This window comes from Pelophylax lessonae (assembly GCF_965119305.1).
Source record: "Pelophylax lessonae genome assembly, chromosome: 4".
Classification (NCBI taxonomy): domain Eukaryota; kingdom Metazoa; phylum Chordata; class Amphibia; order Anura; family Ranidae; genus Pelophylax; species Pelophylax lessonae.
The window spans coordinates 668,420,212-668,443,958 of NC_138771.1; the positions used below are offsets into that span (position 1 = coordinate 668,420,212).

Consider the following 23,747-nt stretch of genomic DNA (forward strand, 5'->3'; position numbering starts at 1 on the left):
CATCTCCTTCCCTATTGTATCTAGTGTACCCAACTGTCATCACCTCCATCCACTGCCATCTCCTTCCCTATTGTATCTAGTGTACCAGACTGTCATCACCTCCATTCACTGCCATCTCCCTTTCCTATTGTATCTAGTTTACCCAACTGTCATCACCTCCATCCACTGCCACTTCCCTTCCCTATTGTAACTGGTGTACCCAACTTTCATCACCTCCATCCACTGCCATCTCCCTAGCCTACTGTATCTCGTATACCCAACTGTCATCACTTTCATCCACTGCCATCTTCCTTCCCTATTGTATCTATTGTACCCAACTGTCATCAACTCCGTTCACTGCCATCTCCTTCCCAAATGTATCTAGTGTACCCAACTGTCATCAACTCCGTTCACTGCCATCTTCTTCCCTATTGTATCTAGTGTACCCAACTGTCATCAACTCCGTTCACTGCCATCTCCTTCCCAAATGTATCTAGTGTACCCAACTGTCATCAACTCCGTTCACTGCCATCTTCTTCCCTATTGTATCTAGTGTACCCAACTGTCATCACCTCCATCCACTGTCATCTCCTTCCTTTCTGTATCTAGGGTACCAAACTGTCATCACTTCTATTCACTGCCATCTCCTTCCTTATTGTATCTGTTGTACCCAACTGTCATCACCTCCATCCATTGCCATCTCCCTTTCCTATTGTATCTAGTGTACCCAACTTTCACCACCTCCATCCACTGCTATCTCCTTCCCTATTGTATCTACAGTAGTTTACCCAACTGTCATCATCTCTGTCCACTGCCACCTTTTGCTACTGTATCTGGTGTACCCTACTGTCATCACTTTCATCCACTGCTATCTCCCTTCCCTATTGTATCTAGTTTACCCAACTGTCATCACCTCCATCCACTGCCACCTCCCTTCGCTTTTGTATCTGGTGTACCCAACTGTCATCACCTCCATTCACTGCCATCTCCTTTACAAATGTACTATCTAGTGTACCCAACTGTCATCAGCTTTATCCACTGCCATCTCCATCCTTATTGTATCTATTGTACCCAACCCAAATGTCATCACCTCCATCCACTGCCATCTCCTTCCCTATTGTATCTAGTGTACCCTACTGTCATCACATTTATCCACTGTCATCTTCCTTCCCTATTGTATCTAGTTTAACCAACTGTCATCACCTCCATCCACTGCTATTTCCTTCCCTATTGTATCTAGTTTGCCCAAGTGTCATCACCTACATCCACTGCCATCTCCTTCCTTATTGTATTTAGTCAACTCTAGGCATTGCAAAAACATTGGAGTTTATAGATAAAGAGTAACAGCTATTGTTTCCTACAATTTGTCCACTATTTAGATGGTGGTTGTTCTCATGGGTTATATTATCTGTATTTTTTCTTTATCTCCTGGGGCTTCTGTCTTTGACACCTCTGTGACTCTTATCTCTGTAAGGTGAAATCTCGGGATGAGCAGCATGTGGTGGGGATGATAAAAGGTGAGGGGAACCAGTATACAATCACATTTCCGATGGACATGGAGGTGACGATGAAGGCTGTGATACTGGCCTCCTGCTTCTTTCTGGTAAGGACAACTCTATTCTTCTCCTTACTAGGGATGATCGAACACTGACTTTCGAAATTCGGCCGAATTTCGAACTTTTTGCTGAAAAAGTTCGGAATTCGGCAACCAGAACCGACCAAAATGCAATGGGACAGGAACTGGGCTTTAAAAACCCATGATTGGACCAGAACCATCAGTAAAAGCCAATTGAGGGGGCAGGAGGATGCTAGGAATGTGATTGGAGTGACTAGGGGGTCCAGAAGCCAATCAGTAGTGAATACGCCCCCCAGTATATAAGATAGCCCCGCCAAATTTCTAGCACTGTATTACAGGGACGTGGAAGAGAGTGGAAGCAGTTCTGTTACTCCTGCTTCAAAGTGTCATTTAGCAATTATTAGTGTGAGGAAAGGGATATCTAGTGTAGTTAGGGTACTATTTTCCACTATAGTTAGATTCAATAATCTAGTTTCTGTAGGGAAAGTGTTAAGTGTCAGGGTGACTGTAGTGTAGTTTAGGGTGAACTGACTCTGACTGCTATGGCAGGGTGACCAAACCCTTCCATGTCAGGGTGACCGCCATAGAAAAAAGATTGTTTCTATTAGAATTGCAATAGAGCAGGATAGTGGCTTCGCTACTTTCACACCTGGCCGTTTTTGTAGCAGGCGTTTATTGGGCTTTTTTGTGGGCGTCTTTGGAGGCAGGCATGACATCTGAACTTCTGTGTAGGGTTATATACACACACACACACATGTATGTATATATACACATACACATATATAGGTGTGAAAGTAGCAGAACCCTATGCCAGCACTAATGAAATAATTAGCTGGCATAGGACTTCGCTCCTATCACACCTATATTTGTGTATGTGTATAAATACATATAAGTGTGTGTGTGTATATATACCCCTATACAGAAGTTCTGATGTTATGCCTGCCTCCAAAGACGCCCAAAAAATGCCCAAAAAAAACGCCTGCTACAAAAACGCCCAGGTGTGTTGTTGCAAGGTTTTTTTGGGCATTTTTTGGGCGTCTTTGGAGGCAGGCATAACATCAGAACTTCTGTATAGGGGTATATATACACACACACTTATATGTATATATACACATACACACATATAGGTGTGATAGGAGCGAAGTCCTATGCCTGTTAATTATTTCATTAGCGCTGGCATAGGGTTCTGCTACTTTCACACCTATATATGTGTATGTGTATATATACATGTGTGTGTGTATATATACCCCTACACAGAAGTTCTGATGTTATGCCTGCATCCAAACACGTCCACAAAAAAGCCCTATAAACGCCTGCAACAAAAAGCCGGGTGTGAAAATAGCGAAGCCACCATCCTGCTCCACTGCAATTCTAATACAAACAACCTTTTTTTTCTGGTTCTGGACATGCTACAGAGCTGAAACTTCACAGGTACACTTTTTAGAACCCTAGACACTAAATCCAAAGAAATCTCATTTTTTTTTTCAATAATTTTTTCAATAACTGGCTCTCTATCAAAAATGACAATTTTTAAGAACTTTTTTGTGTGTGATTAATAGTCCCTGGGGCATGACCCAGAACCCTAGGCACTTTTTAGGGGCATTTATTGGGTTTTAGGGCTTCAAAATTGTGTTTTTTTTTATTACCGAAGTTCGGGTCCCATTGATTTTAATGGGGTTCTGAAATCCCCGCCGAACTTTTGGGAAGTTCAGGTGTTCTGGTCGAACCAAACCTTTCAAAAGTTCCATCATCCCTACTCCTTACATCACTGTTCCATTTGCTGCATTAGGTGCATGGGGCAAATACCAGTATATGTGTATGAGCATTTATTCCTCTGTCCTTCTTTGTATTGCATACAATGTATGTTAAAATGATCATGGATGCAGTGAAGCTCCTTTCGGGAACATACTTATACATCATTGTACAATAAGTCAGGTAAATGTAGCTGACGTGACATATTTGTTTAATAAATTTGGGAAATGGTGTTGAAAAAGGCGATCATAGGCTGCTGGATTGATTATTTGCTCCTTGATATACCTTAAGGAGAACTAAAACTTTGGTTAAGTAATGTTTAATAGACAATTACTTTTTTTTTTTTCTCTATTCATGCTGGATATTTGAAGGTAAATTTACTTTACTATATCTCACACACTAATATAGCCAAAAGGTTCAGCTGGGTTGTTGTGGACACTAAGGCAGTGCTGTACTTTTACAGTCACAAAATTAACAACAAATATAACCAATGACCTGTAGAGAGTTCATTCACATTCCCTTTCTTAACACAGGTCCCTTTTTAAACATTGTTCCCCTGCTCTTCCACTGAACCTTGGTGAACACCGTTTCCTGCTCTCCAAACATCACTTCCTGAACATGGGTCTCTGGCCCTCTCACTGTCCCCTCCTACGCATGGTCCACTTGTCCTCCCACTGTTCCTTCCAGATCTGGATCTCCTTCCCATTTTCCCTACCTTCCCGAACAAGGATCTACTTTGCTCCCATTGTCCTTCCAGGATATGGGTCCCCTGCCCATCTACCCTACATTCAATAACATGGTTCTTTAGCGCATTCACTTCACCCTCCAGAACACTGGACCCTTGTCCTCACGATGTGCCATTGAGAAAATAGATCTTCTGCCCTCTCACTCTCCCTTCTGAATGATGGTTCCCTTGCCCTCCCATTGTTTATTTTATAAGACGGATCTCCTGCCCATCCAACTGTGTTCCAGGGCATGGTTCTCCAACCCATTCACCCTATCTTCCAGGACAGAGTTCTTCTGCACATTCAACCTACCCTCCATAACATGGGTCTTCTGCCATCCTACACCTTCATCCATAAAATGGTTCTGCTACCCTCCCACTGTCTCTTCCAGAACATTGGTTACCTGCTAATCTTCCCTACCATGTAAAAATACATGTCTTATGCTCTCTCGTGCTCCCATCCAGAAAATGAGGCCCTTCCACTCTCCCGTCCAGACACGGGTTTACTGCCATCTGCCCTAACTTCCAGAACATACATCTCCTTCTCTCACACAGCCCAGTCCATGGTGGGTTCCATGCCCTTTTACAGTCTCCCTTCTAAAAAAGAAGGTCCCATTCCCTCCATCTTCCTCTTACAGAACACAGGTCTCTTGCCCGTCTGAACTCCCTTACAGAACATGAGTCTCTAGCTCTCACACACTCCAGTCCAAGATGGGTCCAATGCCTCCTACATTCTCCCTTCTGGAAAAAGGTCCCATTCCCTCCATCTTTCTGTAGCACCCTACAAGGTAGGTGCTAGGCAAAGTATAGTGGGCCTTGACTGCCTAACAGAAGGGCCATGATTTTCAGCTGGGCTGTCATGTCTCCCAGGTGTGGCCATTGAGACTTGGGAGTCTCCCCACTGGCTCCATGAGAAGGGCTCTCATTGGGCAGGGGAGGAAACCCAATCAATGGCATATTCAGGCCTGTATCTACCCCAGAAAGGCAGATTCTGCCGCACAGGATTCTGGGAGTGGGTATAAGTTTGAGCGGAGCGCATGATGCAGCGTCTTTGGTGAGAAGCAGAGTCCCAGGAGGGAGAGTGTGGCTGTCTCTCCTACTGACAGAGGAATCGGGTGTCCCAGGTGGCTTGCCTGAGGGGACGGAGAGCTAAGCTGAGCTGCAGAGAGGATCCGGTGTGCCGAGGACCAGCGAGTTTCAGGAAAGCATTCCCAGTACGTGAGTACTGTAACTACCCTTGGGGGTCTGCCTAGCTGAGAGGGGACCACTCCGGTGAAGGTCCAAGAGATCCAGGAGCTAGCAAGCTGTAAAGGGGGTTCCAGTGTTGACCCTGAAGTGTCAGAGGGGGTGCCTAGTGAGAGGACCTTGAAGTGTCAGAGGGGGTGCCTAGTGAGAGGACCCTGAAGTGTAAAGGGGGCGCCAGCAGTTGGGCCCTGAAGAGTTAAAGTGTACAGCATGCAGTGTACAGTGTTGAGAGTTGCAGCAGCACAAGCAGTTACAAGGAGCTACCTCGGTCAGTGAAGGGCAGGAGGGAGCTGTTCACAGGACTTTTGAGCTAATCAGAGTGTCAAGAGTCAAGTCTCACTACAGTCCAGGATCTTTTGAGTTAACCAGAGTGTTAAAAGTCAAGTTCTAGCACAGTTCAGCAAGACAGTATTTTTCAAGCGCCATCTAGCTGGCGTCAAGACAGCGCTAACAGGCATTTTTCTGCAAAGTGTCCCAGTTATACCTAGTTGAGCCAGTGGAGTATCCCACTCATTCCCTTCTCCCATCCCCATTATCAAATAAACAAAACAAACCACAGATGCCGGAATGGTCATTGTCTCAAATCTCACACTTGGGTATTCAGCTTAAATGGGCTGAAAGTGTCACCAGTAACAATGGCAGACCCACATCAGGCACCAATGCCTGGAAATCCTGCTACATTTCTCTTACAGAACACAGGCCTCCTCCCCATTAGGGATGATCGAACGGTTCGGGTCGACCATCGGTTCGACCCGAACATTGACTGTTCAAGGTTCGGCCGAATTCCAAACTTTTTGCTGAAAAAGTTCAGAATTCGGCAACCAGAACCGACCAAAATGCCCTGGGACAGGAACTGGGCTTTAAAAGCCTGTGATTGGACCAGAACCATCAGTAAAAGCCAATTGAGGGGGCAGGAGAATGCTAGGAATGTGATTGGAGTGACTAGGGGGTACAGAGGCCAATCATTAGTGAATATGCCCCCCCAGTATATAAGATAGCCCCGCCAAATCTCTACCATTTTAATACAGGGCTGTGGAAGAGAGTGGAAGCAGTTCTGTTACTTCTGCTTCAAAGTGTCATTTAGAAATTATTAGTGTGAGGAAAGGGATATCTAGTGTAGTTAGGGTACTATTTTCCACTATAGTTAGATTTAATAATCTAGTTTCTGTAGGGAAAGTGTTAAGTGTAAGGGGACCATAGTGTAGTGTAGGGTTAACTGATTCTGACTGCTATGGCAGGGTGACAAAACCCTTCCATGTCAGGGTGACCGCTATAGAGAAAAGATTGTTTCTCTTAGAACACTTATAGAACCGGATAGTGGCTTTGCCCCTGTCACCCTGCTTTTTGCTGCAGGCATTTATAGGGCTTTTTTGAGGACATGTTTGGAGTCAGGCATGACATCTGAACTTCTGTGTAGGGATATATATACACACACACACACATGTATGTATATATACACATACACATATATAGGTGTGAAAATAGCAGAAACCTATGGCTTCTCTGCGATAACACCTATATGTGTGTATGTGTATACATACATACAGGGCCGGCCTTAGGTGTTCAGGCGCCCTGTGCGAGCTAATCCTGTGGCGCCCCCCCCTATCCTCACCTCTCGCCCCCCCTAAACATGGCTGTATCTATTGAAAAACAATTTAAGAGTGTAATTGCTGCTAATTGACTCCTTACATCAGAGACCCCCCCACAGACTCTCCTTACATCAGAGACCCTCAGAGCCCCACTTACATCAGAGACCCCCCCACAGATCCCCCTTACATCAAAAACCCCCCGCCCCACAGACCTACCTTACATCAGAGACCCCCCCCACAGATCCCCCTTACATCAAAAACCCCCCCGCCCCACAGACCTACCTTACATCAGAGACCCCCCCACAGATCCCCCTTACATCAAAAACCCCCCGCCCCACAGACCTACCTTACATCAGAGACCCCCCAGACCCCCCTTAAATCAGAGCCCCCCAGACACCCCCCTTACATCAGAGACCCCCCACACCCCCCTTACATCAGAGACCCCCACAGACCCCCCTTACATCAGAGCCCCCCAGACCCCCCTTACATCAGAGACCCCCACAGACCCCCCTTACATCAGAGCCCCCCAGACCCCCCTTACATCAGAGACCCCCCTTACATCAGAGACCCCCACAGACCCCCCTTACATCAGAGCCTCCCCAGACCCCCCTTACATCAGAGCCCCCCTTACATCAGAGTCCCCCAGACTCCCCTTACATCAGAGCCCCCCAGACTCCTCTTACATCAGAGCCCCCCTCACAGACTCCCCTTACATCAGAGCCCCCCAGACTCCCCTTACATCAGAGCCCCCCAGACTCCCCTTACATCAAAGACCCCCTTACAGACTCCCCTTACATCAAAGACCCCCTTACAGACTCCCCTTACATCAGAGCCCCCCACAGACCCCCCTTCAGAGCCCCCCAGACTCCCCTTACATCAGAGCCCCCCAGACTCCCCTTACATCAAAGACCCCCTTACAGACTCCCCTTACATCAGAGCCCCCCACAGACCCCCTTACTTCAGAGCCCCCCAGACTCCCCTTACATCAGAGCCCCCCAGACTCCCCTTACATCAAAGACCCCCTTACAGACTCCCCTTACATCAGAGCCCCCCACAGACCCCCCTTACTTCAGAGCCCCCCAGACTCCCCTTACATCAGAGCCCCCCACAGACCCCCTTACTTCAGAGCCCCCCTTACAGTTATTACATACTTGGGCAGGAGAGAGGGTAAGCTTACTTACCCTGGGATGAAGGCTCATGCCTTCTGCACTCTGCAGCTTTTCTTCTGTGTTAAAATTCCCACCCACACATCCCCGGATTGTGTGTGGGCGGGGCAGACCCAGGAGGAGAGGGGAGGTGGGAGGAGGACGATCTCCCTCTCTCTCTCTCTCTCCTATCGCGTTTCTGAAGCTGAGCTGTGTGTGAGATACACAGCTCAGCCCTGCGCAGACAGTCCGGACTCGGAGACACAGGTCAGGCACAGCGGGAGGTAAGTGGCGACCGCGGCTTGTGTTAACCCTCTCCAGGCCGCGGTCGCCGCTTACCTCCCGCTGTGCGGCCTCATCATTTGCGAGCTGTGATGGCCACACGGCGCCCCTGTTGCCCACGGCGCCCTGTGCGGCCGCACAGCTCGCACACCCCAAAGGCCGGCCCTGCATACATATAAGTGTGTGTGTATATATACCCCTATACAGAAGTTCAGATGTTTTGCCTGACTCCAAAGACCCCCAGAAAATGCCCAAAAAAAAACGCCTGCTGCAAAAACACACCTGGGCATTTTTGTAGCTGGCGTTTTTTTGGGCATTTTTTTGGGTGTCTTTGGACACACACACACATGTATGTATATATACACATACACGTATATAGGTGTGAAAGTAGCAGAAACCTATGCTTGCGCTAATGAAATAATTAACACCCATATGGCTTCTCTGCTATAACACTTATATATGTGTATGTGTATAAATACATATAAGTGTGTGTGTATATATATATATATATACCCCTATACAGAAGTTCAGATGTTATGCCTGCCTCCAAAGACCCCCAAAAAACGCCCAAAAAAACGCCTGCAACAACACACCTGGGCGTTTTTTTTTTTGGCGCAGGCGTTTTTTTGGACATTTTTTGGGGGTCTTTGGAGGCAGGCAAAACATCTGAAATTCTGTATAGGGGTATATATACACACACTCTTATATGTATTTATACACATACACACATATAGGTGTTATAGCAGAGAAGCCATATGCCTGTTAATTATTTAATTAGCGCAAGCATAGGTTTCTGCTACTTTCACACCTATATATGTGTATGTGTATATATACATACATGTGTGTGTGTGTATATACCCCTACACAGAAGTTCTGATGTCATGCCTGACTCCAAACATGTCCTCAAAAAAGTCCAATTAAACGCCTGCAACAAAAAGCCGGGTGTAAAAGTAGCGAAACTACTAACCTGTTCTGTATTAATTCTAATACAAACAAACTTTTTTTTTTCTGGTTCTGGACATGCTACAGAGCTGAAACTTCACAGGTACACTTTTTAAACCCCCCAGACACTAAATTTTTTTTTTTCAATAATTTTTTCAATAATTGGCTCTCTATCAAAAATGACAATTTTTAAGAACTTTTTTTGTGTGATTAATAGTCCCTGGGGCATGACCCAGAACCCTAGGCACTTTTTAGGGGCATTTATTGGGTTTTAGGGCTTCAAAATTGTGTTTTTTGATTACCGAAGTTCGGGTCCCATTGATTTCAATGGGGTTCTGAAATCCGGGCCGAACTTTCGGGAAGTTCGGGTGTTCTGGTCGAACCGAACTTTTGAAAAGTTTGATCATCCCTACTCCCCATCTTTACTCCCTTCCAGAACATGGGTCTCCCTGCTGACCCTTACTGAATGGAGGTCACAAAGTGAATGGCCAACAGACAGTTGCAGAATCTAAAATTAATGTGTGTTCTTGCCATTAAAATAGCTTACATTTATAATATGTCACACATTCTAAGTCTATTATTATATGGTAGACAAGTGCCTACTAACCAAGGCTGGATCGGAGCTCCATGAGTAGGGATCTACACTTCAAAATAAAGTGTCATGTACATGGTAGAGGAACCTGATGTGATGAGGAAGGTCTTTCTTACACCTCTGGTTCAGGGCCCTGATAGAGTGGGCAGGTGGCACAAGAGTGCAGAGGTACATGTGTGCCTGTTGATCTTACTAACAGCAATGCTGAGCAGAGTAGTCAAGCCGGGTCAGAAGGAAGCTAATAGTATACCACAGCAGAATGGCTTGTAGTAGGCAGGTGATGAGCTTGTGCTGGCTGGCCAGCAAACAGGTGATGAGTAGGTACTGCCTGATAGCAAGTAGGTGCTTAAAACTGATTGCTATGCAGTGGGTAGAGGCACAGCAAAGTCGGACAAGCCAGGTCAGAGACTGGTAATCTGATTAGATACAAGTACATAGACAACAGTGTGGTCAGGATGCAGGCCGAGGTTGTATCAGATCAGCAGTACAGTGGCAACAGGAGCAGAGGTCAAGAAGCCAGCCAAAGTCAGTGCTGCCAAAGTTCAAAGGATTGTCAGGACAAGTCGAGTCAGGAACTGGTCTCCGATGTAGGTAATGGGTCACAGATCACTCAGGAAACACTGTAGATGAGACAGCACTGAACCTGAGCACTGGCTCCATTTAAATAGCCTAACTGGCTCCAACATTAGTGACAGATGTGCGTATACAAGCATGTGATTGCACACGCGGATGGGCGTAAGTGGATGTGTAAGCGCCACCTATGGTGTCCACGCCTACTCCTGTTTCCAAAACTAGGTAGAGCACGCGGGCGCGAAGCGGCCACCAGCCCTGCCAGCTGTGTCCAACACTAGGTGGAGCTGTGACCTTTGACCTCTGAGACCACACCTCCTGACCTTTGGGGTGGGTCCATGACCCTTTTCCTGAGTCCAAGCCCTCACCTGTGTCTGTACCGGCAATAAGGCAACCCTAGCCCTAACCCCAACCCTAGCCCTAGCTCTAACCCTAGCCCTAAGCTCTAACCCTAGCTCTAACCCTAACCCTAGCTCTATTCCTAGTGACAGATGTGCCTCTGATACCACACCTCCTGACCTTTGGGGTGGGTCAATGACCCTTTTCCTGAGTCCAAACCCTCACCTGTGTCTGTACCGGCAATAAGGCAACCCTAAACCTAGCCCTAAGCTCTAACCCTAGCTCTAACACTAACCCTAGTGACAGATGTGCATGTACAACCAGGTGATTGCACACGCGGATGAGCACAAGTGGATGTGTAAGACTGCTAGTCTGCGACTGCGCACATAAATCCATCTTGCCTGCTGGCATGCCCTTCCTGACATAAAGACAAGATATTCAAGTGGATTATTAGGAGTTCCTCATAGCTGGCAATCTGTGGCAGAATCTCTACCCTTTAAATGAGACCCCAGGACTAAATTTTCCAGACGGTAGAAGATTAAATTATCAAATCTTCTTGAATTCAGTCAATTCTAGTTCTAGCCAGAATATATTACCAATTGGTTACAGCGTGCCAGAAAAAATCCGTATCTGGGGCAATTTTGTCATCTTCTGAAAATCTGCATCCAATGCAGCCCAGGAACCTTCTTAACCCCCAGTGAAACCAGCGACTTTGTGAGGGTCAGAGTCTAGACACAGCTTCTCCATAGATCCCACAATGGGGTGCTGAGCTGAGACCTCTATTATCTAGTTGAGAGTCTCAGGCAGTGGTGCAAGATCTTGGATCTTAAGGGGGGGGGTGCCTATGCTCCATCTTTAAAAAGTCATTCTTTTTTCTGTACTTCCTAAGTGTACTGCCTTCAACATTAGCACGCATCAGCTGTAAAGTTTAGTAAGGGAATTCATCACACACAGAGATACTAACAAAGTGTTCATAGCTAGTTCATTCTCTATTATCATTATATTTGTCTCTCAGTGTTACACTCTAATGATACAAATATACAATATAATGAATGGAATTGTGCTTCTCTCTGCTGCAGGATTCAATGATTTATTCCAAAAGGAGAAATGTCGCAACTCGTCCAAGCCACGACTAAGCAGATGTTGAAGTCTCATAATGCGAACTGGTCATGACTACAGATGCATATACTGAATATCTAGAAAATAAGAAACCCTAATCAATATGATGTTGGAAAACCTTTATCTCCGGTATCAGCTGCCATCTTTTAAAACATTACATGATGGTCCTATAGCGAACTCTAGATACATACACCCCGATCTTCAAATACTATAATATTTGGGTCAAAATATAAGTTTGCTAACCATGTGATAACCACAGATGTAAGACACTAAAGCCTAGTACACACGCAACGATTATCGGCCCACCGATCGTCCGTCTTTTGTCCAGAGTGGTGTTTTGTTGGTTGGAATGTGCCTAGACTGCACACGAATTTTCCTGCACGACACAATTCTACTTCAGAAGTGATGTCATGTGTTGGATTGCTTTCTTTGTGTTCTTTCTTCTCTGAGCATGCCCAGACTTGCTCATTAGATTTTTCCCTGTCGAAATCTGTACTGACTGCACGAAAATCGGCCGTGTTTTGACGGCGGACGAATTTTATAGCCTGCACACCGGATTTTTTCGGCCGAAAAGTCAGAGTCGGTTGTTGGAAGCATCATACTAACAAGCCGAAAATTGGCAGATCGGTCGTCGGACGAAAATTCCCTGCCGAATTTCAATGCGTGTGTACGAGGCTTTAGACTCCCATTTTGATTCTGTCTATTGAGGATTCTTTATCAAAAACAGAATCTAATTTCTGATAGATATACCGGCCCATCAGAGCCAGATCTGGAGGACTTCTCGTCACAAGCGGACATTTCACTCTTAAGAGAATGACCAGCCCAACAAAGCAAGTTTAGATGGAATACTCCTCACCAGTGAACAATCCATTCCTAATAAAGATACCAGCCCACCAGAGCCAGTTTTGAAAGACTCTTCATCACAAGTGGACATCTCATACCTAGTAGAGATACTAGCTCGCCAGAGTCAGTTTGGAAGGAAGTTTCAACACAAGTAGAATCCCATTCAGAATAGAGATACCAGCCCACCAAAGCCAGTCTTGAGGGACTCCTCATTCATTTCCTTCCCATAGTTTATACCAGTCTACTGTAGCCAGTATTGGAGGCTTCCACCTCACAAGCAGACATCTCCTTCCTGAGAGAGATATACCAGCCAACTGGTTTGGGCATGGATCACTCTGCAAAACTTACCAAAGACAATGACTTCCTGGTGGAAAGGAACTTCTACCTGTTGACATTGATAGACAGGATGTGGCGTGTTGTTTATTCCCCCACCGTAAGACTGCTGAAATCATCCAGGCTTTGAATGGTGGAATCTTGATACTATTTCATGTGCCAATATAATATGTTCAGAATGCTGCAGCTTAAGGCCAGGGTGCCAAGATGGGCACGCTAAGTCATTTTCAGTTGCACCCAGAAGAATATATACACATAATTTGTTATTTCTAATTACAACCTAATTGTAATAAAGTTTGTTAAATATTATCTAGTCTGTAGTATAATTCTTGCGTTTTAAAAAGGTGGTCTTTGCAATAATCTCTGCTTTTGGGTCCACAAATTTGTCCAAACTGATTTTTCCACACCTGAAGACAGTGGTAAGTCCATCATGAAGCCGACCTAAAACAGAACATTAAGAAAAGTGTGTGCTGCTGAAATGAAGGATTGCAAAATACTTGAGGAACCTTTGGGCATTCCAAGGACAGTAATACTGTGGTGCTCACCACTGCAATCAGTGTGACCAAATTGTGTTAACAGCAGGAGGACATGATTATATGACTGCTCTGCCACCAGTGAAAATCTCACAGACACACAAAAACCTCAGTACAATCATTAAAAAAAAAAAAAAAGAAATGCCTATGTTACATAGGATTTTGTGCACACGGAAAATTGTTATAGAGCTAACACTTTGTCTGAGCCTACCTTAAAGCCGAATTTTACCCAGAAGGGTAAGTTCTGCTTTCCTTCCTTCTACACACCCCTCTCATCATATTTGAATGTCTATTTTTGGGCAGGGGAGCAGGTACCAACTTGAGACACATAACAGGTCCTAGGGGGCTGTGGGACCATTCAGATAGGGAAGCACACCTCGTGCATGCTCAGTAGGGAGCCAACTGTGAAGCTGAAAGAAATCACAGCTGTTTATCCCACAGTAAACATGCCGCCCCTGAGCATCCGAAGACTGGTGATGAGCTGGCCCGTGTGAGGACGGAACTGGATCCCTGGACAGGTAAGTGTCCTTTAATTAAAAGCAGCTACAGTGGTTTGTGCCAGGTGTAGGAGTACATAATGCATATAGTGCAGGTGTCAGGAATATGCAACACACAGTGCGCAGGAGTCAGGAGTAGATAATACAGGGGTTGGGCTGCATAAGGCACAGAGAACTGAGGTCAGGAGTACTTAAGGCACAGAGGACTGAGATCAAGAGTACTTAAGGAACATAGGACTGGGGTCAGGAATTCTTAAGGCACAGAGAACTAAGGTCAGGAGTACTTAAAGCACAGAGGACTGGGGTCAGGAGTACTTAAGGCATAGATGACTGAGGACAGGAGTACTTAAGGTACAAAGGACTGTGGTCAGGAGTACTTAAGGCACAGGTGTCTAAGGTCAGGAGTACTTAAGGCACCGAGGACTGGGGTCAGGAGTACTTAAGGCACAGAGGAAAGGGGTCAGGAGTACTTAAGGCACAGAGGACTGGGGTCAGGAGTACTTAAGGCACAGAGGACTGGGGTCAGGAGAACTTAAGGCACAGAGGACTGGGGTCAGGAGTACTTAAGGCACAGAGGACTGGGGTCAGGAGTACTTATGGCACAGAGGAAAGGGGTCAGGAGTACCTAAGACACATAGGACTGGGGTCAGGAGTTCTTAAGGCACAGTGGACTGCGGTCGGGAGTACTTAAGGCACAGAGGACTAGGGTCAGAAGTACTTAAGGTACAGAGGACTGGGGTCAGAAGTACTTAAGGCAAAGAGGACTAAGGTCAGGAGTACTTAAGGCAAAGAGGACTAAGGTCAGGAGTACTTAAGGCACAAAGGACTGGGGTCAGGAGTACTTAAGGCACAGATGACTGGGGTCAGAAGTACCTAAAGCACAGAGGACAGGGGTCAAAAATGTGTAACACACAGGCCAATGTACAGAATAAAACCAAAAATGACACCATACTCCCAGTACAATCTCCACTTCAAAAATCACCCCAACCCCCAGTACAGATCTTTCTCTGTCTGCAACCCCCCCACCCAGTATAGACACATCTTAACACCCCCCCCCCCCCATCCCCAGTACAGATCTTCCTCCCCAAATGCACTCAGCATTAGGTATCCTCTATCATGGGCTCCAGGCACCATCATAGGAGAGCTTGTATCCAGTTTGGACACAGAGTTTGTGACATTTTAGGAAGCAGAAAGGCTACAAATAGCTATTCTTGTATCATTGGGGGGTCCTGCAGTGAGGAACTTTTAGACAGTACCCCCTTTGTGTGATGGATAATTAAAGTTCTGATGTTGCCTCACCCACTCAATCAGGAAGCTTGAGGACAGATATCCCTAGAAATACGGTAGAGGGTTGATACGAAGAACAGAACTCAGTGCAAGGAGAGGTTCTCTTTGATGGGATTTGTTGCCATGCTGACTTAATAACACCTGTGAGTAGTAAAAGTTGGAGTGCAAGGCCTGAAAGTAATTTCTATTGCTCTGTAGGAATTGAAGAACTCTTTACAGAACCTGTTGGACTTGTACTGTTCAGGCCACCTTACTGCTCCCAAAGACTGTATAACTCTGATTTCTAGTCCATACAGATTCTCCACCTGTTCTTCATGGGACACCCCTTGTTCTGCAGTTAGCACCCATCACAATGGTGCCTGAGAAAAAAAAAAAAACATCTTTTTACTTTACTAATCAGCAATGTTTAGTCCTGAACCTTCACCCCCATTGATCACATGATCCTACTAGGCATCCTGGTAGGATGAGGAGGTGAAAAGTCCATCAGTGAAATTATAAGGAGAGGAACCCAGTGTTGTGTGTCTAAGGCTAGGACGGAGTTATCATGTCGGATGAACCTCAGAGAGCTTTATTTTACCAAAACACGCTTTCTGAGGCTATAACTCACCACCTTCGCAGTTTATGGTGACACACAAATGTTCGACATTTTTTGGTTTTCTCTTCCACCCAAGTGTGTCTCAGGTGGAAGAGAAAGCAGAGAAATGACAAACATTTGTATATCATTGTTAACTGAGCAAGTGGCGAGTTATAGCCATGGGAAGCGTGTTTTGGTGAAATAAAGCTCTCTGAGGTTCATCTAACTTGATGACTCCAGTCCATCCTTAGACACACCACACTGGGTGCCTCTGCCCTTTGTTTCACCAACAGGTTTTTTACCTCCTCTTATCCTACCAGTTCAATACCCATCTGAGAACCCATATGGCACTTTTCCACTGCAAGTACCGGCTCGGGTCTACTCGGCCCTGCTTGGCCCGGTTTGCTTTTCCACTGCTGGTACCGCATGGTACGGTGTTGGAATGGTTCGGTATGGTACGGTATGGTTTGCTTTTCCACTAAAGTAGTACTAAAGTTAAGTGGGTGGGATAACAACGGGGTGGGTGGGATTCTCTGACCAATCAGTGGCTAGTAGTGACTGCATGCAAAGGATTGTGGGATATGGTACCAGTTTGGTACCTGTTGGAACCACAATCGAGTAGGTACTGTTTTTTCAGAGCCGTACCGTTCCGTACCGTTCGGTTCCATGTAGTGGAAAAGCGCCGCGGTACCGTACTGTACCGAACTGTACCGAACCGTTCCTACACCGTACCATGCGGTACCAGCAGTGGAAAAGCACAAAAGCGTGCCGAACCGTTCGGTTCCATGCAGTGGAAAAGCGCCTATAGAGTATTCAGTATTGGAATCTCCATAGCACCAAGAGTGACCAGCGCATGGAGACAGGGAATTTTCTCTACTTGCGTTCATGGAATATTCCATGGTTCTACCCGCCTGGTCATCACAACCTCCCCAGATGTACATTTTTTGTTCTTCTCTTCTTTTTGTTTCTCTTAATTGATGAGATACTACATTTAGATACTTGTACATACATAGGGCTCTCCTGGCTCTCCCCTCTCTTTTTCCAATAGATACTTTGATGCTTTTTATGGGTCTCCAATATGATTTTCAAGTTTGAACACTTGGACCTTTTGAGGACCACCACCACCTGAATTTCATCCTCACAACCTGTTCAGTCCCGAACCTTGGCACCATGATCACATGATTTTATTCACAGCCTGTTTTGTACCAAACCTTGGCACCATCGATCACATGATCTTCACATCCTGTTCTGTGTTGAACCATGGCATTATCAAGTATTTGGTCTTTATTATCTGCCCTCGTTACAGTCTCTGAGTTGTCATTAGCTATGTAAAGTAAGGGGCTGGGATGGTGGTGACATCATTAATGAAATATGGCCATTGGCTATATTTGGGCAGTGATGTCACTGCTATCCCCTCCCCTTTGCTTAAGTAGCTGGGATTACCCCTGACGTCAGTGATTCCTAGGGAATCAGTGGGTGCAAGCACCTTGCAGCTTCCTTAGGAGTCAGTAAGAAGGGAAGCTATCATATATAGAAGTCATAGAAATATTCCTTCATTACAGCCTGTTCATCCCTAAAACTTCTCACCATGATCATGTGCAGTGGCGTAGCGTGGGTTGTCAGCACTCGGGGCAAGGCAAGTAATTTGCGCCCCCTTACCCGTGGGATTTTAGCAGAGTCTCTTCCACTAGATTAGTTAAAGAAACCCTTACCCCCTAAGCACATGTATTGTTTGTTATGGAAATACTGATGAAATTAAAGTAAAATGCATCTAAATACAAGTTTGAATGACCAGCGTGCCCCCTTTCAAAGTAAAATGCATCTAAATACAAGTTTGAATGACCAGCACGCCCCCTTTCAATGCAGAGAGACCAGCATGTCCCCTTTCAATGCAGAGAGACCAGCGTGCCCCCTTTCAATGCAGAGAGACCAGCACGCCCCCTTTCAATGCAGAGAGACCAGCGTGTCCCCTTTCAATGCAGAGAGACCAGCGTGCCCCTTTTCAATGCAGAGAGACCAGCGTGTCCCTTTTCAATGCAGAGAGACCAGCGTGCCCCCTTTCAATGCAGAGAGACCAGCGTGCCCCCTTTCAATGCAGAATGACCAGCGTGCCCCCTTTCAATGCAGAATGACCAGTGCGCCCCCTTTCAATGCAGAGAGACCAGCGTGCCCCTTTTCAATGCAGAGAGACCAGCGTGTCCCTTTTCAATGCAGAGAGACCAGCGTGCCCCCTTTCAATGCAGAGAGACCAGCGTGCCCCCTTTCAATGCAGAATGACCAGCGTGCCCCCTTTCAATGCAGAGTGACCAGCGTGCCCCCTTTCAATGCAGACAGACCAGCGTGCCCCCTTCAATGCAAAGAGACTTACCTGCAGCGGCAGCTTCTCCTCAGTTCCCCACGCTTCCTCGAGTCCTCCCACCTCCTCCTTTCGGCCAATCGGGAACGGGTCTCGGACCCGCTTCCTGATTGGCCAGGAGGAGGATCCATGTGACAATAGCGAATTTTCATTCGCTATTGTCACACAATGGGTGGGCTCAGGGCGCACTGCTCTGCACCCCGGGTCCACCCTTTTTTGAAGCCTATTAGAGCCTCTGGCTCTAATCAGGTGATTAAAAAAAAAAAAACCCCACTCTGTGACAGCGCCAGGCTGCTGACTCACTCACTGCTAAACTGACTGAGCAGTGAGGAGAGGCGGCATAGGCAGGGATTGGTTTGCAACGCCACCCCACCCTACACCAATGGACAGGTGAGGCACAGTCCAGCCCCTCCCCCTCCCCGCCCCGACCTGCTATTTTCAGCCATAGGGCGGCCGCGCTGGACATCTCCCAGCCTGAAGATGGAGGCAGCCACAGACAGTGTGTGAACTGTGTATGTCATAGTCAGACAGACAGAGTGACACTGCGGATGCGCCCCCCCAGATGTTGCGCCCGGTGCGGCCCGCCCCCCCTGCACCCCCCACGCTACGCCACTGATCATGTGATCTTCATTACAGCCGATTTAGTCCTGAACCTTGGCATCATCAATCACATGATCTTCATTAATGTCATTACAGTCCCTGAACTGTCATCAGCTATGTAACGTAAGGGGCTGGGTCAGTGGTGACATCATTGACCAAATATGCCTATGGCCATATGTCATTGCTCACATATTGCCAGTGGCTATATTTGGGCAGCGATGTCACTTACTTAGGACGTTAATGGTTCTTAGGGCCTTAGAACCCATGACTTCTTTAGGAACCAGTGATAGAGGGAAACTGTCATATATAGAAGCTGTAGAAATATTGATTTAATAAATGATGCACGGCTCCCACCAAACATGGACCCAAATGGGCTAATGTTCAAACATTCCAATGCCTAAACAGCAATAGTTTTGGAACGAGCCATCATCTCGATCCCTATTTGGCATCACCGGTCATATCTTCTACTTAAGAGCCTGTACAGTCCTGTACCTTGGCACCATCAATGGCATGATCTTCATTGCTGCCTGTTTAGTCCTGAACCTACTCACTATTAATCACGTGATCTTCTTCACTCTCTGTTTTGCCCCAAACCTTCTTACCAATGGTAACATGATCTTATTCACAGCATATTGAGTCCCAAACCTTCTCCCCATTGGGCACATAATCTTCTTCACAGCCTGTTAACTTCCAAACCTTGGCACTATCCATCACATTATCTTTTTCACATCCTGTTCAGTTCTGAACCTTGGCATTATCGATCACATGAGCTTCGTCACATCCTGTTCAGTTCTGAACCTTGGCATCATCGATCACATGAGCTTCGTCACATCCTGTTCAGTTCTGAACCTTGGCATCATCGATCACATGAGCTTCGTCACATCCTGTTCACTCCCAAACCTTGGCACTATCCATCACATTATCTTTTTCACATCCTGTTCAGTTCTGAACCTTGGCATTATCGATCACATGAGCTTCGTCACATCCTGTTCAGTTCTGAACCTTGGCATCATCGATCACATGAGCTTCGTCACATCCTGTTCACTCCCAAACCTTGGCACCATCCATCACATGATCTTTTTCACACCCTGTTCAGTTCTGAACCTTGGCACCATTAATCACATGATCTTCTTTACACCCTGTTCAGTCCCGGACCCTGGCTAATGATCACATAATCTTTTTCACACCCTGTTCAGTTCTGATTCTTGACACCATCGATCACATAATCTTCATTATAGCCAGTTGTGTCTTGAACCTTGGCATCATCAACCTCATGATCTTTATTGTTCCCATTAGTGCCTCAGCTCACTATGCAATATAGTGAGTCTGAGATGGAAGGAAAACTCTCATTATCAGTGTTAGGGAGGCAATTACATCACACCGATAGTCTGTAGAACTACAGGGGTTGCTTCAGCTCAAAAGACGAACGAACAGGAAAAGGCCGTGTGATGCAGGGCGTCACTTGGCTGGAAGTTTACATAAGTCCATAGAAAGAAGAAATGTTTTGCTGCATGCAGGAAAAGGAACGGTCATGGATAGAGAGCACAGGACTGCACTTATGTTGTATTGTGCTAGAGCAGATCAGTATTTCTTTTTTGTAAATTGTAACCAAAAACACCTTAAAGTCAAGGTAAACCTGATTTTCAGATGTCGATGGCAGGACTTACATTGTCCAATGCTTCTTCATATGTTTCTCCTTGTCTATACTCCTTGCCACCCAGTGCCCAGATTGCTGGTCCCCGCTTTCTTGTTTAAACATGGCCTTTCGGCTTGCAGGGTCCTCTAGAGCTGTCATAGCCACCCATTTGTGTGCGCGTCCATGGGCGATTGCTTATAAAAGTATACAATTTCTTTAATGCAACCAAATGTCACTGGAAATAGAACATAATGTAATGTGTGTAATCCTACAGTATATACGTATATATACATACAAACACAGTATATATGCAAAAAATAAATATATATATTTATTTTTTGCAACAACAAATAAAAATTACAAGAGTTTTGAAGAAGAAAATATTTTTTTTTTGCGTGTGATCATGATAAACTAAAAAAAAAAAAAAAAAAAAAAAAAAAAAAGCTTAAATTAAATTAAAATAAATAACAAAAACAGATCATCACATGATCTTCTTCATGTTCACACCCCTTTCAGTTTTGGACCTTGGCACCATCGATCACATGATCTTTTTCACACCCTGTTCACTCTTGAACCTTGGCACCATCAAACACATGATCTTTTTTATACCCTGTTCACTTCAAACCTTGGCACCATCGATCACATGATCTTCCTCACATCCCGTTCAGTTCTGAACCTTGGCACCATTGATCACATGATCTTTTTCATACCCTGTTCACTCTCGAACCTTGGCACCATCAAACACGTGATCTTTTTCATACCCTGTTCACACTCGAACCTTGGCACCATTGATCACATGATCTTTTTCATACCCTGTTCACTCTCGAACCTTGGCGCCATCAAACACATGATCTTGTTCATACTCTGTTCGCTTCAAACCTTGGCACCATTGATCACATGATCTTCCTCACATCCCGTTCAGTTCTGAACCTTGGCACCATCGATCACATGATCACATTCTGTTCACTCTCGAACCTTGGCACCATCTATCACATGATCTTTTTCATACCCTGTTTACTCCTGAACCTTGGCACCATCGATCACATGATCTTCCTCACATCCCGTTCAGTTCTGAACCTTGGCACCATCGATCACATGATCTTTTTCATACCCTGTTCACTCTCGAACCTTGGAACCATCGAACACATGATCTTTTTCATACCCTGTCCACTTTCGAACCTTGGCACCATTGATCACATGATCTTTTTCACATCCTGTTTACGCCCAAACCTTGGCATCATTGATCACATGATCTTCTTCACATCCTGTTCCCTCCCAAACCTTGGCACTATTGATCACATGATCTTTTTCATACCCTATTCACTTGAATCCTTGGCACCATCGATCACATGATCTTCCTCACATCCCGTTCAGTTCTGAACCTTGGCACCATCGATCACATGATCTTTTTCATACCCTGTTCACTCTCGAACCTTGGAACCATCGAACACATGATCTTTTTCATACCCTGTCCACTTTCGAACCTTGGCACCATTGATCACATGATCTTTTTCACATCCTGTTTACGCTCCAAACCTTGGCATCATTGATCACATGATCTTCTTCACATCCTGTTCCCTCCCAAACCTTGGCACTATTGATCACATGATCTTTTTCATACCCTATTCACTTGAATCCTTGGCACCATCGATCACATGATCTTCCTCACATCCCGTTCAGTTCTGAACCTTGGCACCATCGATCACATGATCTTCTTCACATCCTGTTCACTCTCGAACCTTGGCACCATCGATCACATGATCTTTTTCACATCCTGTTTACTCCCAAACCTTGGCATCATTGATCACATGATCTTCTTCACATCCTGTTCACTCCTGAACCTTGGCACCATCAAGCACATGATCTTTTTTATACCCCCAATCAGTTCTGAACCTTGACACCATCAATCACATGACCTTTTTCCCACCCTGTTCCCCTCTCCAAAAATGAGAAGTCCAAAACAAATGCAAATTTTTCTTGTGAAATACTTTCTTCCTCCTTCTTTCAAAAAGTTATAAACTCTCAGCAGATGTTTGGACCCTTCTAAACCAATGGGTCATCCAAAGCTGGATGAAATGACATCCAGAATCTCCAAACATCATCCTTCTTTACCCCAGTCAGCGCTCCTCCATTGTTCCAATCCCATACTTCTTCCTAGGAATATTCCCAGAGAAAGAAGAAAATGATATAGTGTAGTATAACCAGGGCTTTTTTTCTTGGAGAATAGGTGCAGGAACCTCCCCCTTCTGAGTGACCCCCTTGTCTCCACCCACTACCCACCTCTGAGCACAATAAAATACCTCACCAAGCAACAAAATATCCACCCAAGCAACATTAGCCCCCCTCCAATAGCAATAACGGCCCTCCCAGCAACCAGTATCAATAGATCAGCTAACAATAGACCTCTATCTCAACAGGAGATCCCTACCAACAACCTAAGACCCCCCAGCGACAATAGATCCCCCAGCAGCAACAACAGACCCTCACACAATAACAGATCCCTACCAGTGACAATAGATCCCCAAGCAGCCAACATCAAGAGACCCTCCAACATTCCCGACTCCCCTTGCTATTACATACATACATTCAGTGCTGGAGGTTCCGGAACTGCGTTCCCCCACGTTCCTGCTGAAAAAAAGCCCTGAGTATAACCCAGAAAAAACACCCTCATCTATAAATAGAGTTGTGCTCACATGAAATAGTGGCCTTTCAATATTTTTTTTGAGCATATTCAGAAAGAAATCAGGTTACATTGTGACATAACCACAATCCAGTGTTAACAGAACATAGGAAAAAACAAACGTAGGAACAATAGCACTAACGATAATGAATCCCTAATTAGTAATTGAAAACAAAGTTATTGGAAAACTAGATGTTTGTAACCGCGCGCTTTAATGATTGGTTAAAAATTTGAACTATGCACCTTTTAAAATATTAGGGACGAGTGGGAAAGTGGGAAGAGTAAATGGGAGAAGTATTGGTAAAGATAGGAAAGAGAGGGAGGTTGGGAAGAAGGGGAGGATGAAATGCATGCCATTGGTGATCAGTCATTATTGTTTAGTGAATGTCTTGTACCAGGACGACCAAGGGTTCCATAATTGTCTCATTTTAAGGTATGTATGGACATCTGTGGCTAAGAGTAGTTCATATTCACTGTGAGTTTGTTAAGATAGTGGAATTAATATCTGGTGGTAAGGAGCTTTTCCATAATTTGGTTATGCTTTGTCGAGCTGC

At 45.5% G+C, this 23,747-nt stretch overlaps 1 protein-coding gene across 1 annotated transcript in view; it reads left to right on the plus strand.

Moving 5' to 3' along the window:
• LOC309554235 (phospholipid scramblase 1-like) overlaps positions 1–12,022 on the plus strand; it is a 54,975-nt gene extending 42,953 nt beyond the window's left edge. Inside the window, exons 5-6 of the mRNA XM_082255872.1 lie at positions 1,454–1,582; positions 11,815–12,022. Of these exons, the coding sequence (XP_082111998.1) occupies positions 1,454–1,582; positions 11,815–11,871 (186 nt within the window). The 3' untranslated portion in view covers positions 11,872–12,022. The remainder of the gene's footprint in view (positions 1–1,453; positions 1,583–11,814) is intronic.
• The last annotated feature ends 11,725 nt before the right edge of the window (positions 12,023–23,747 follow it).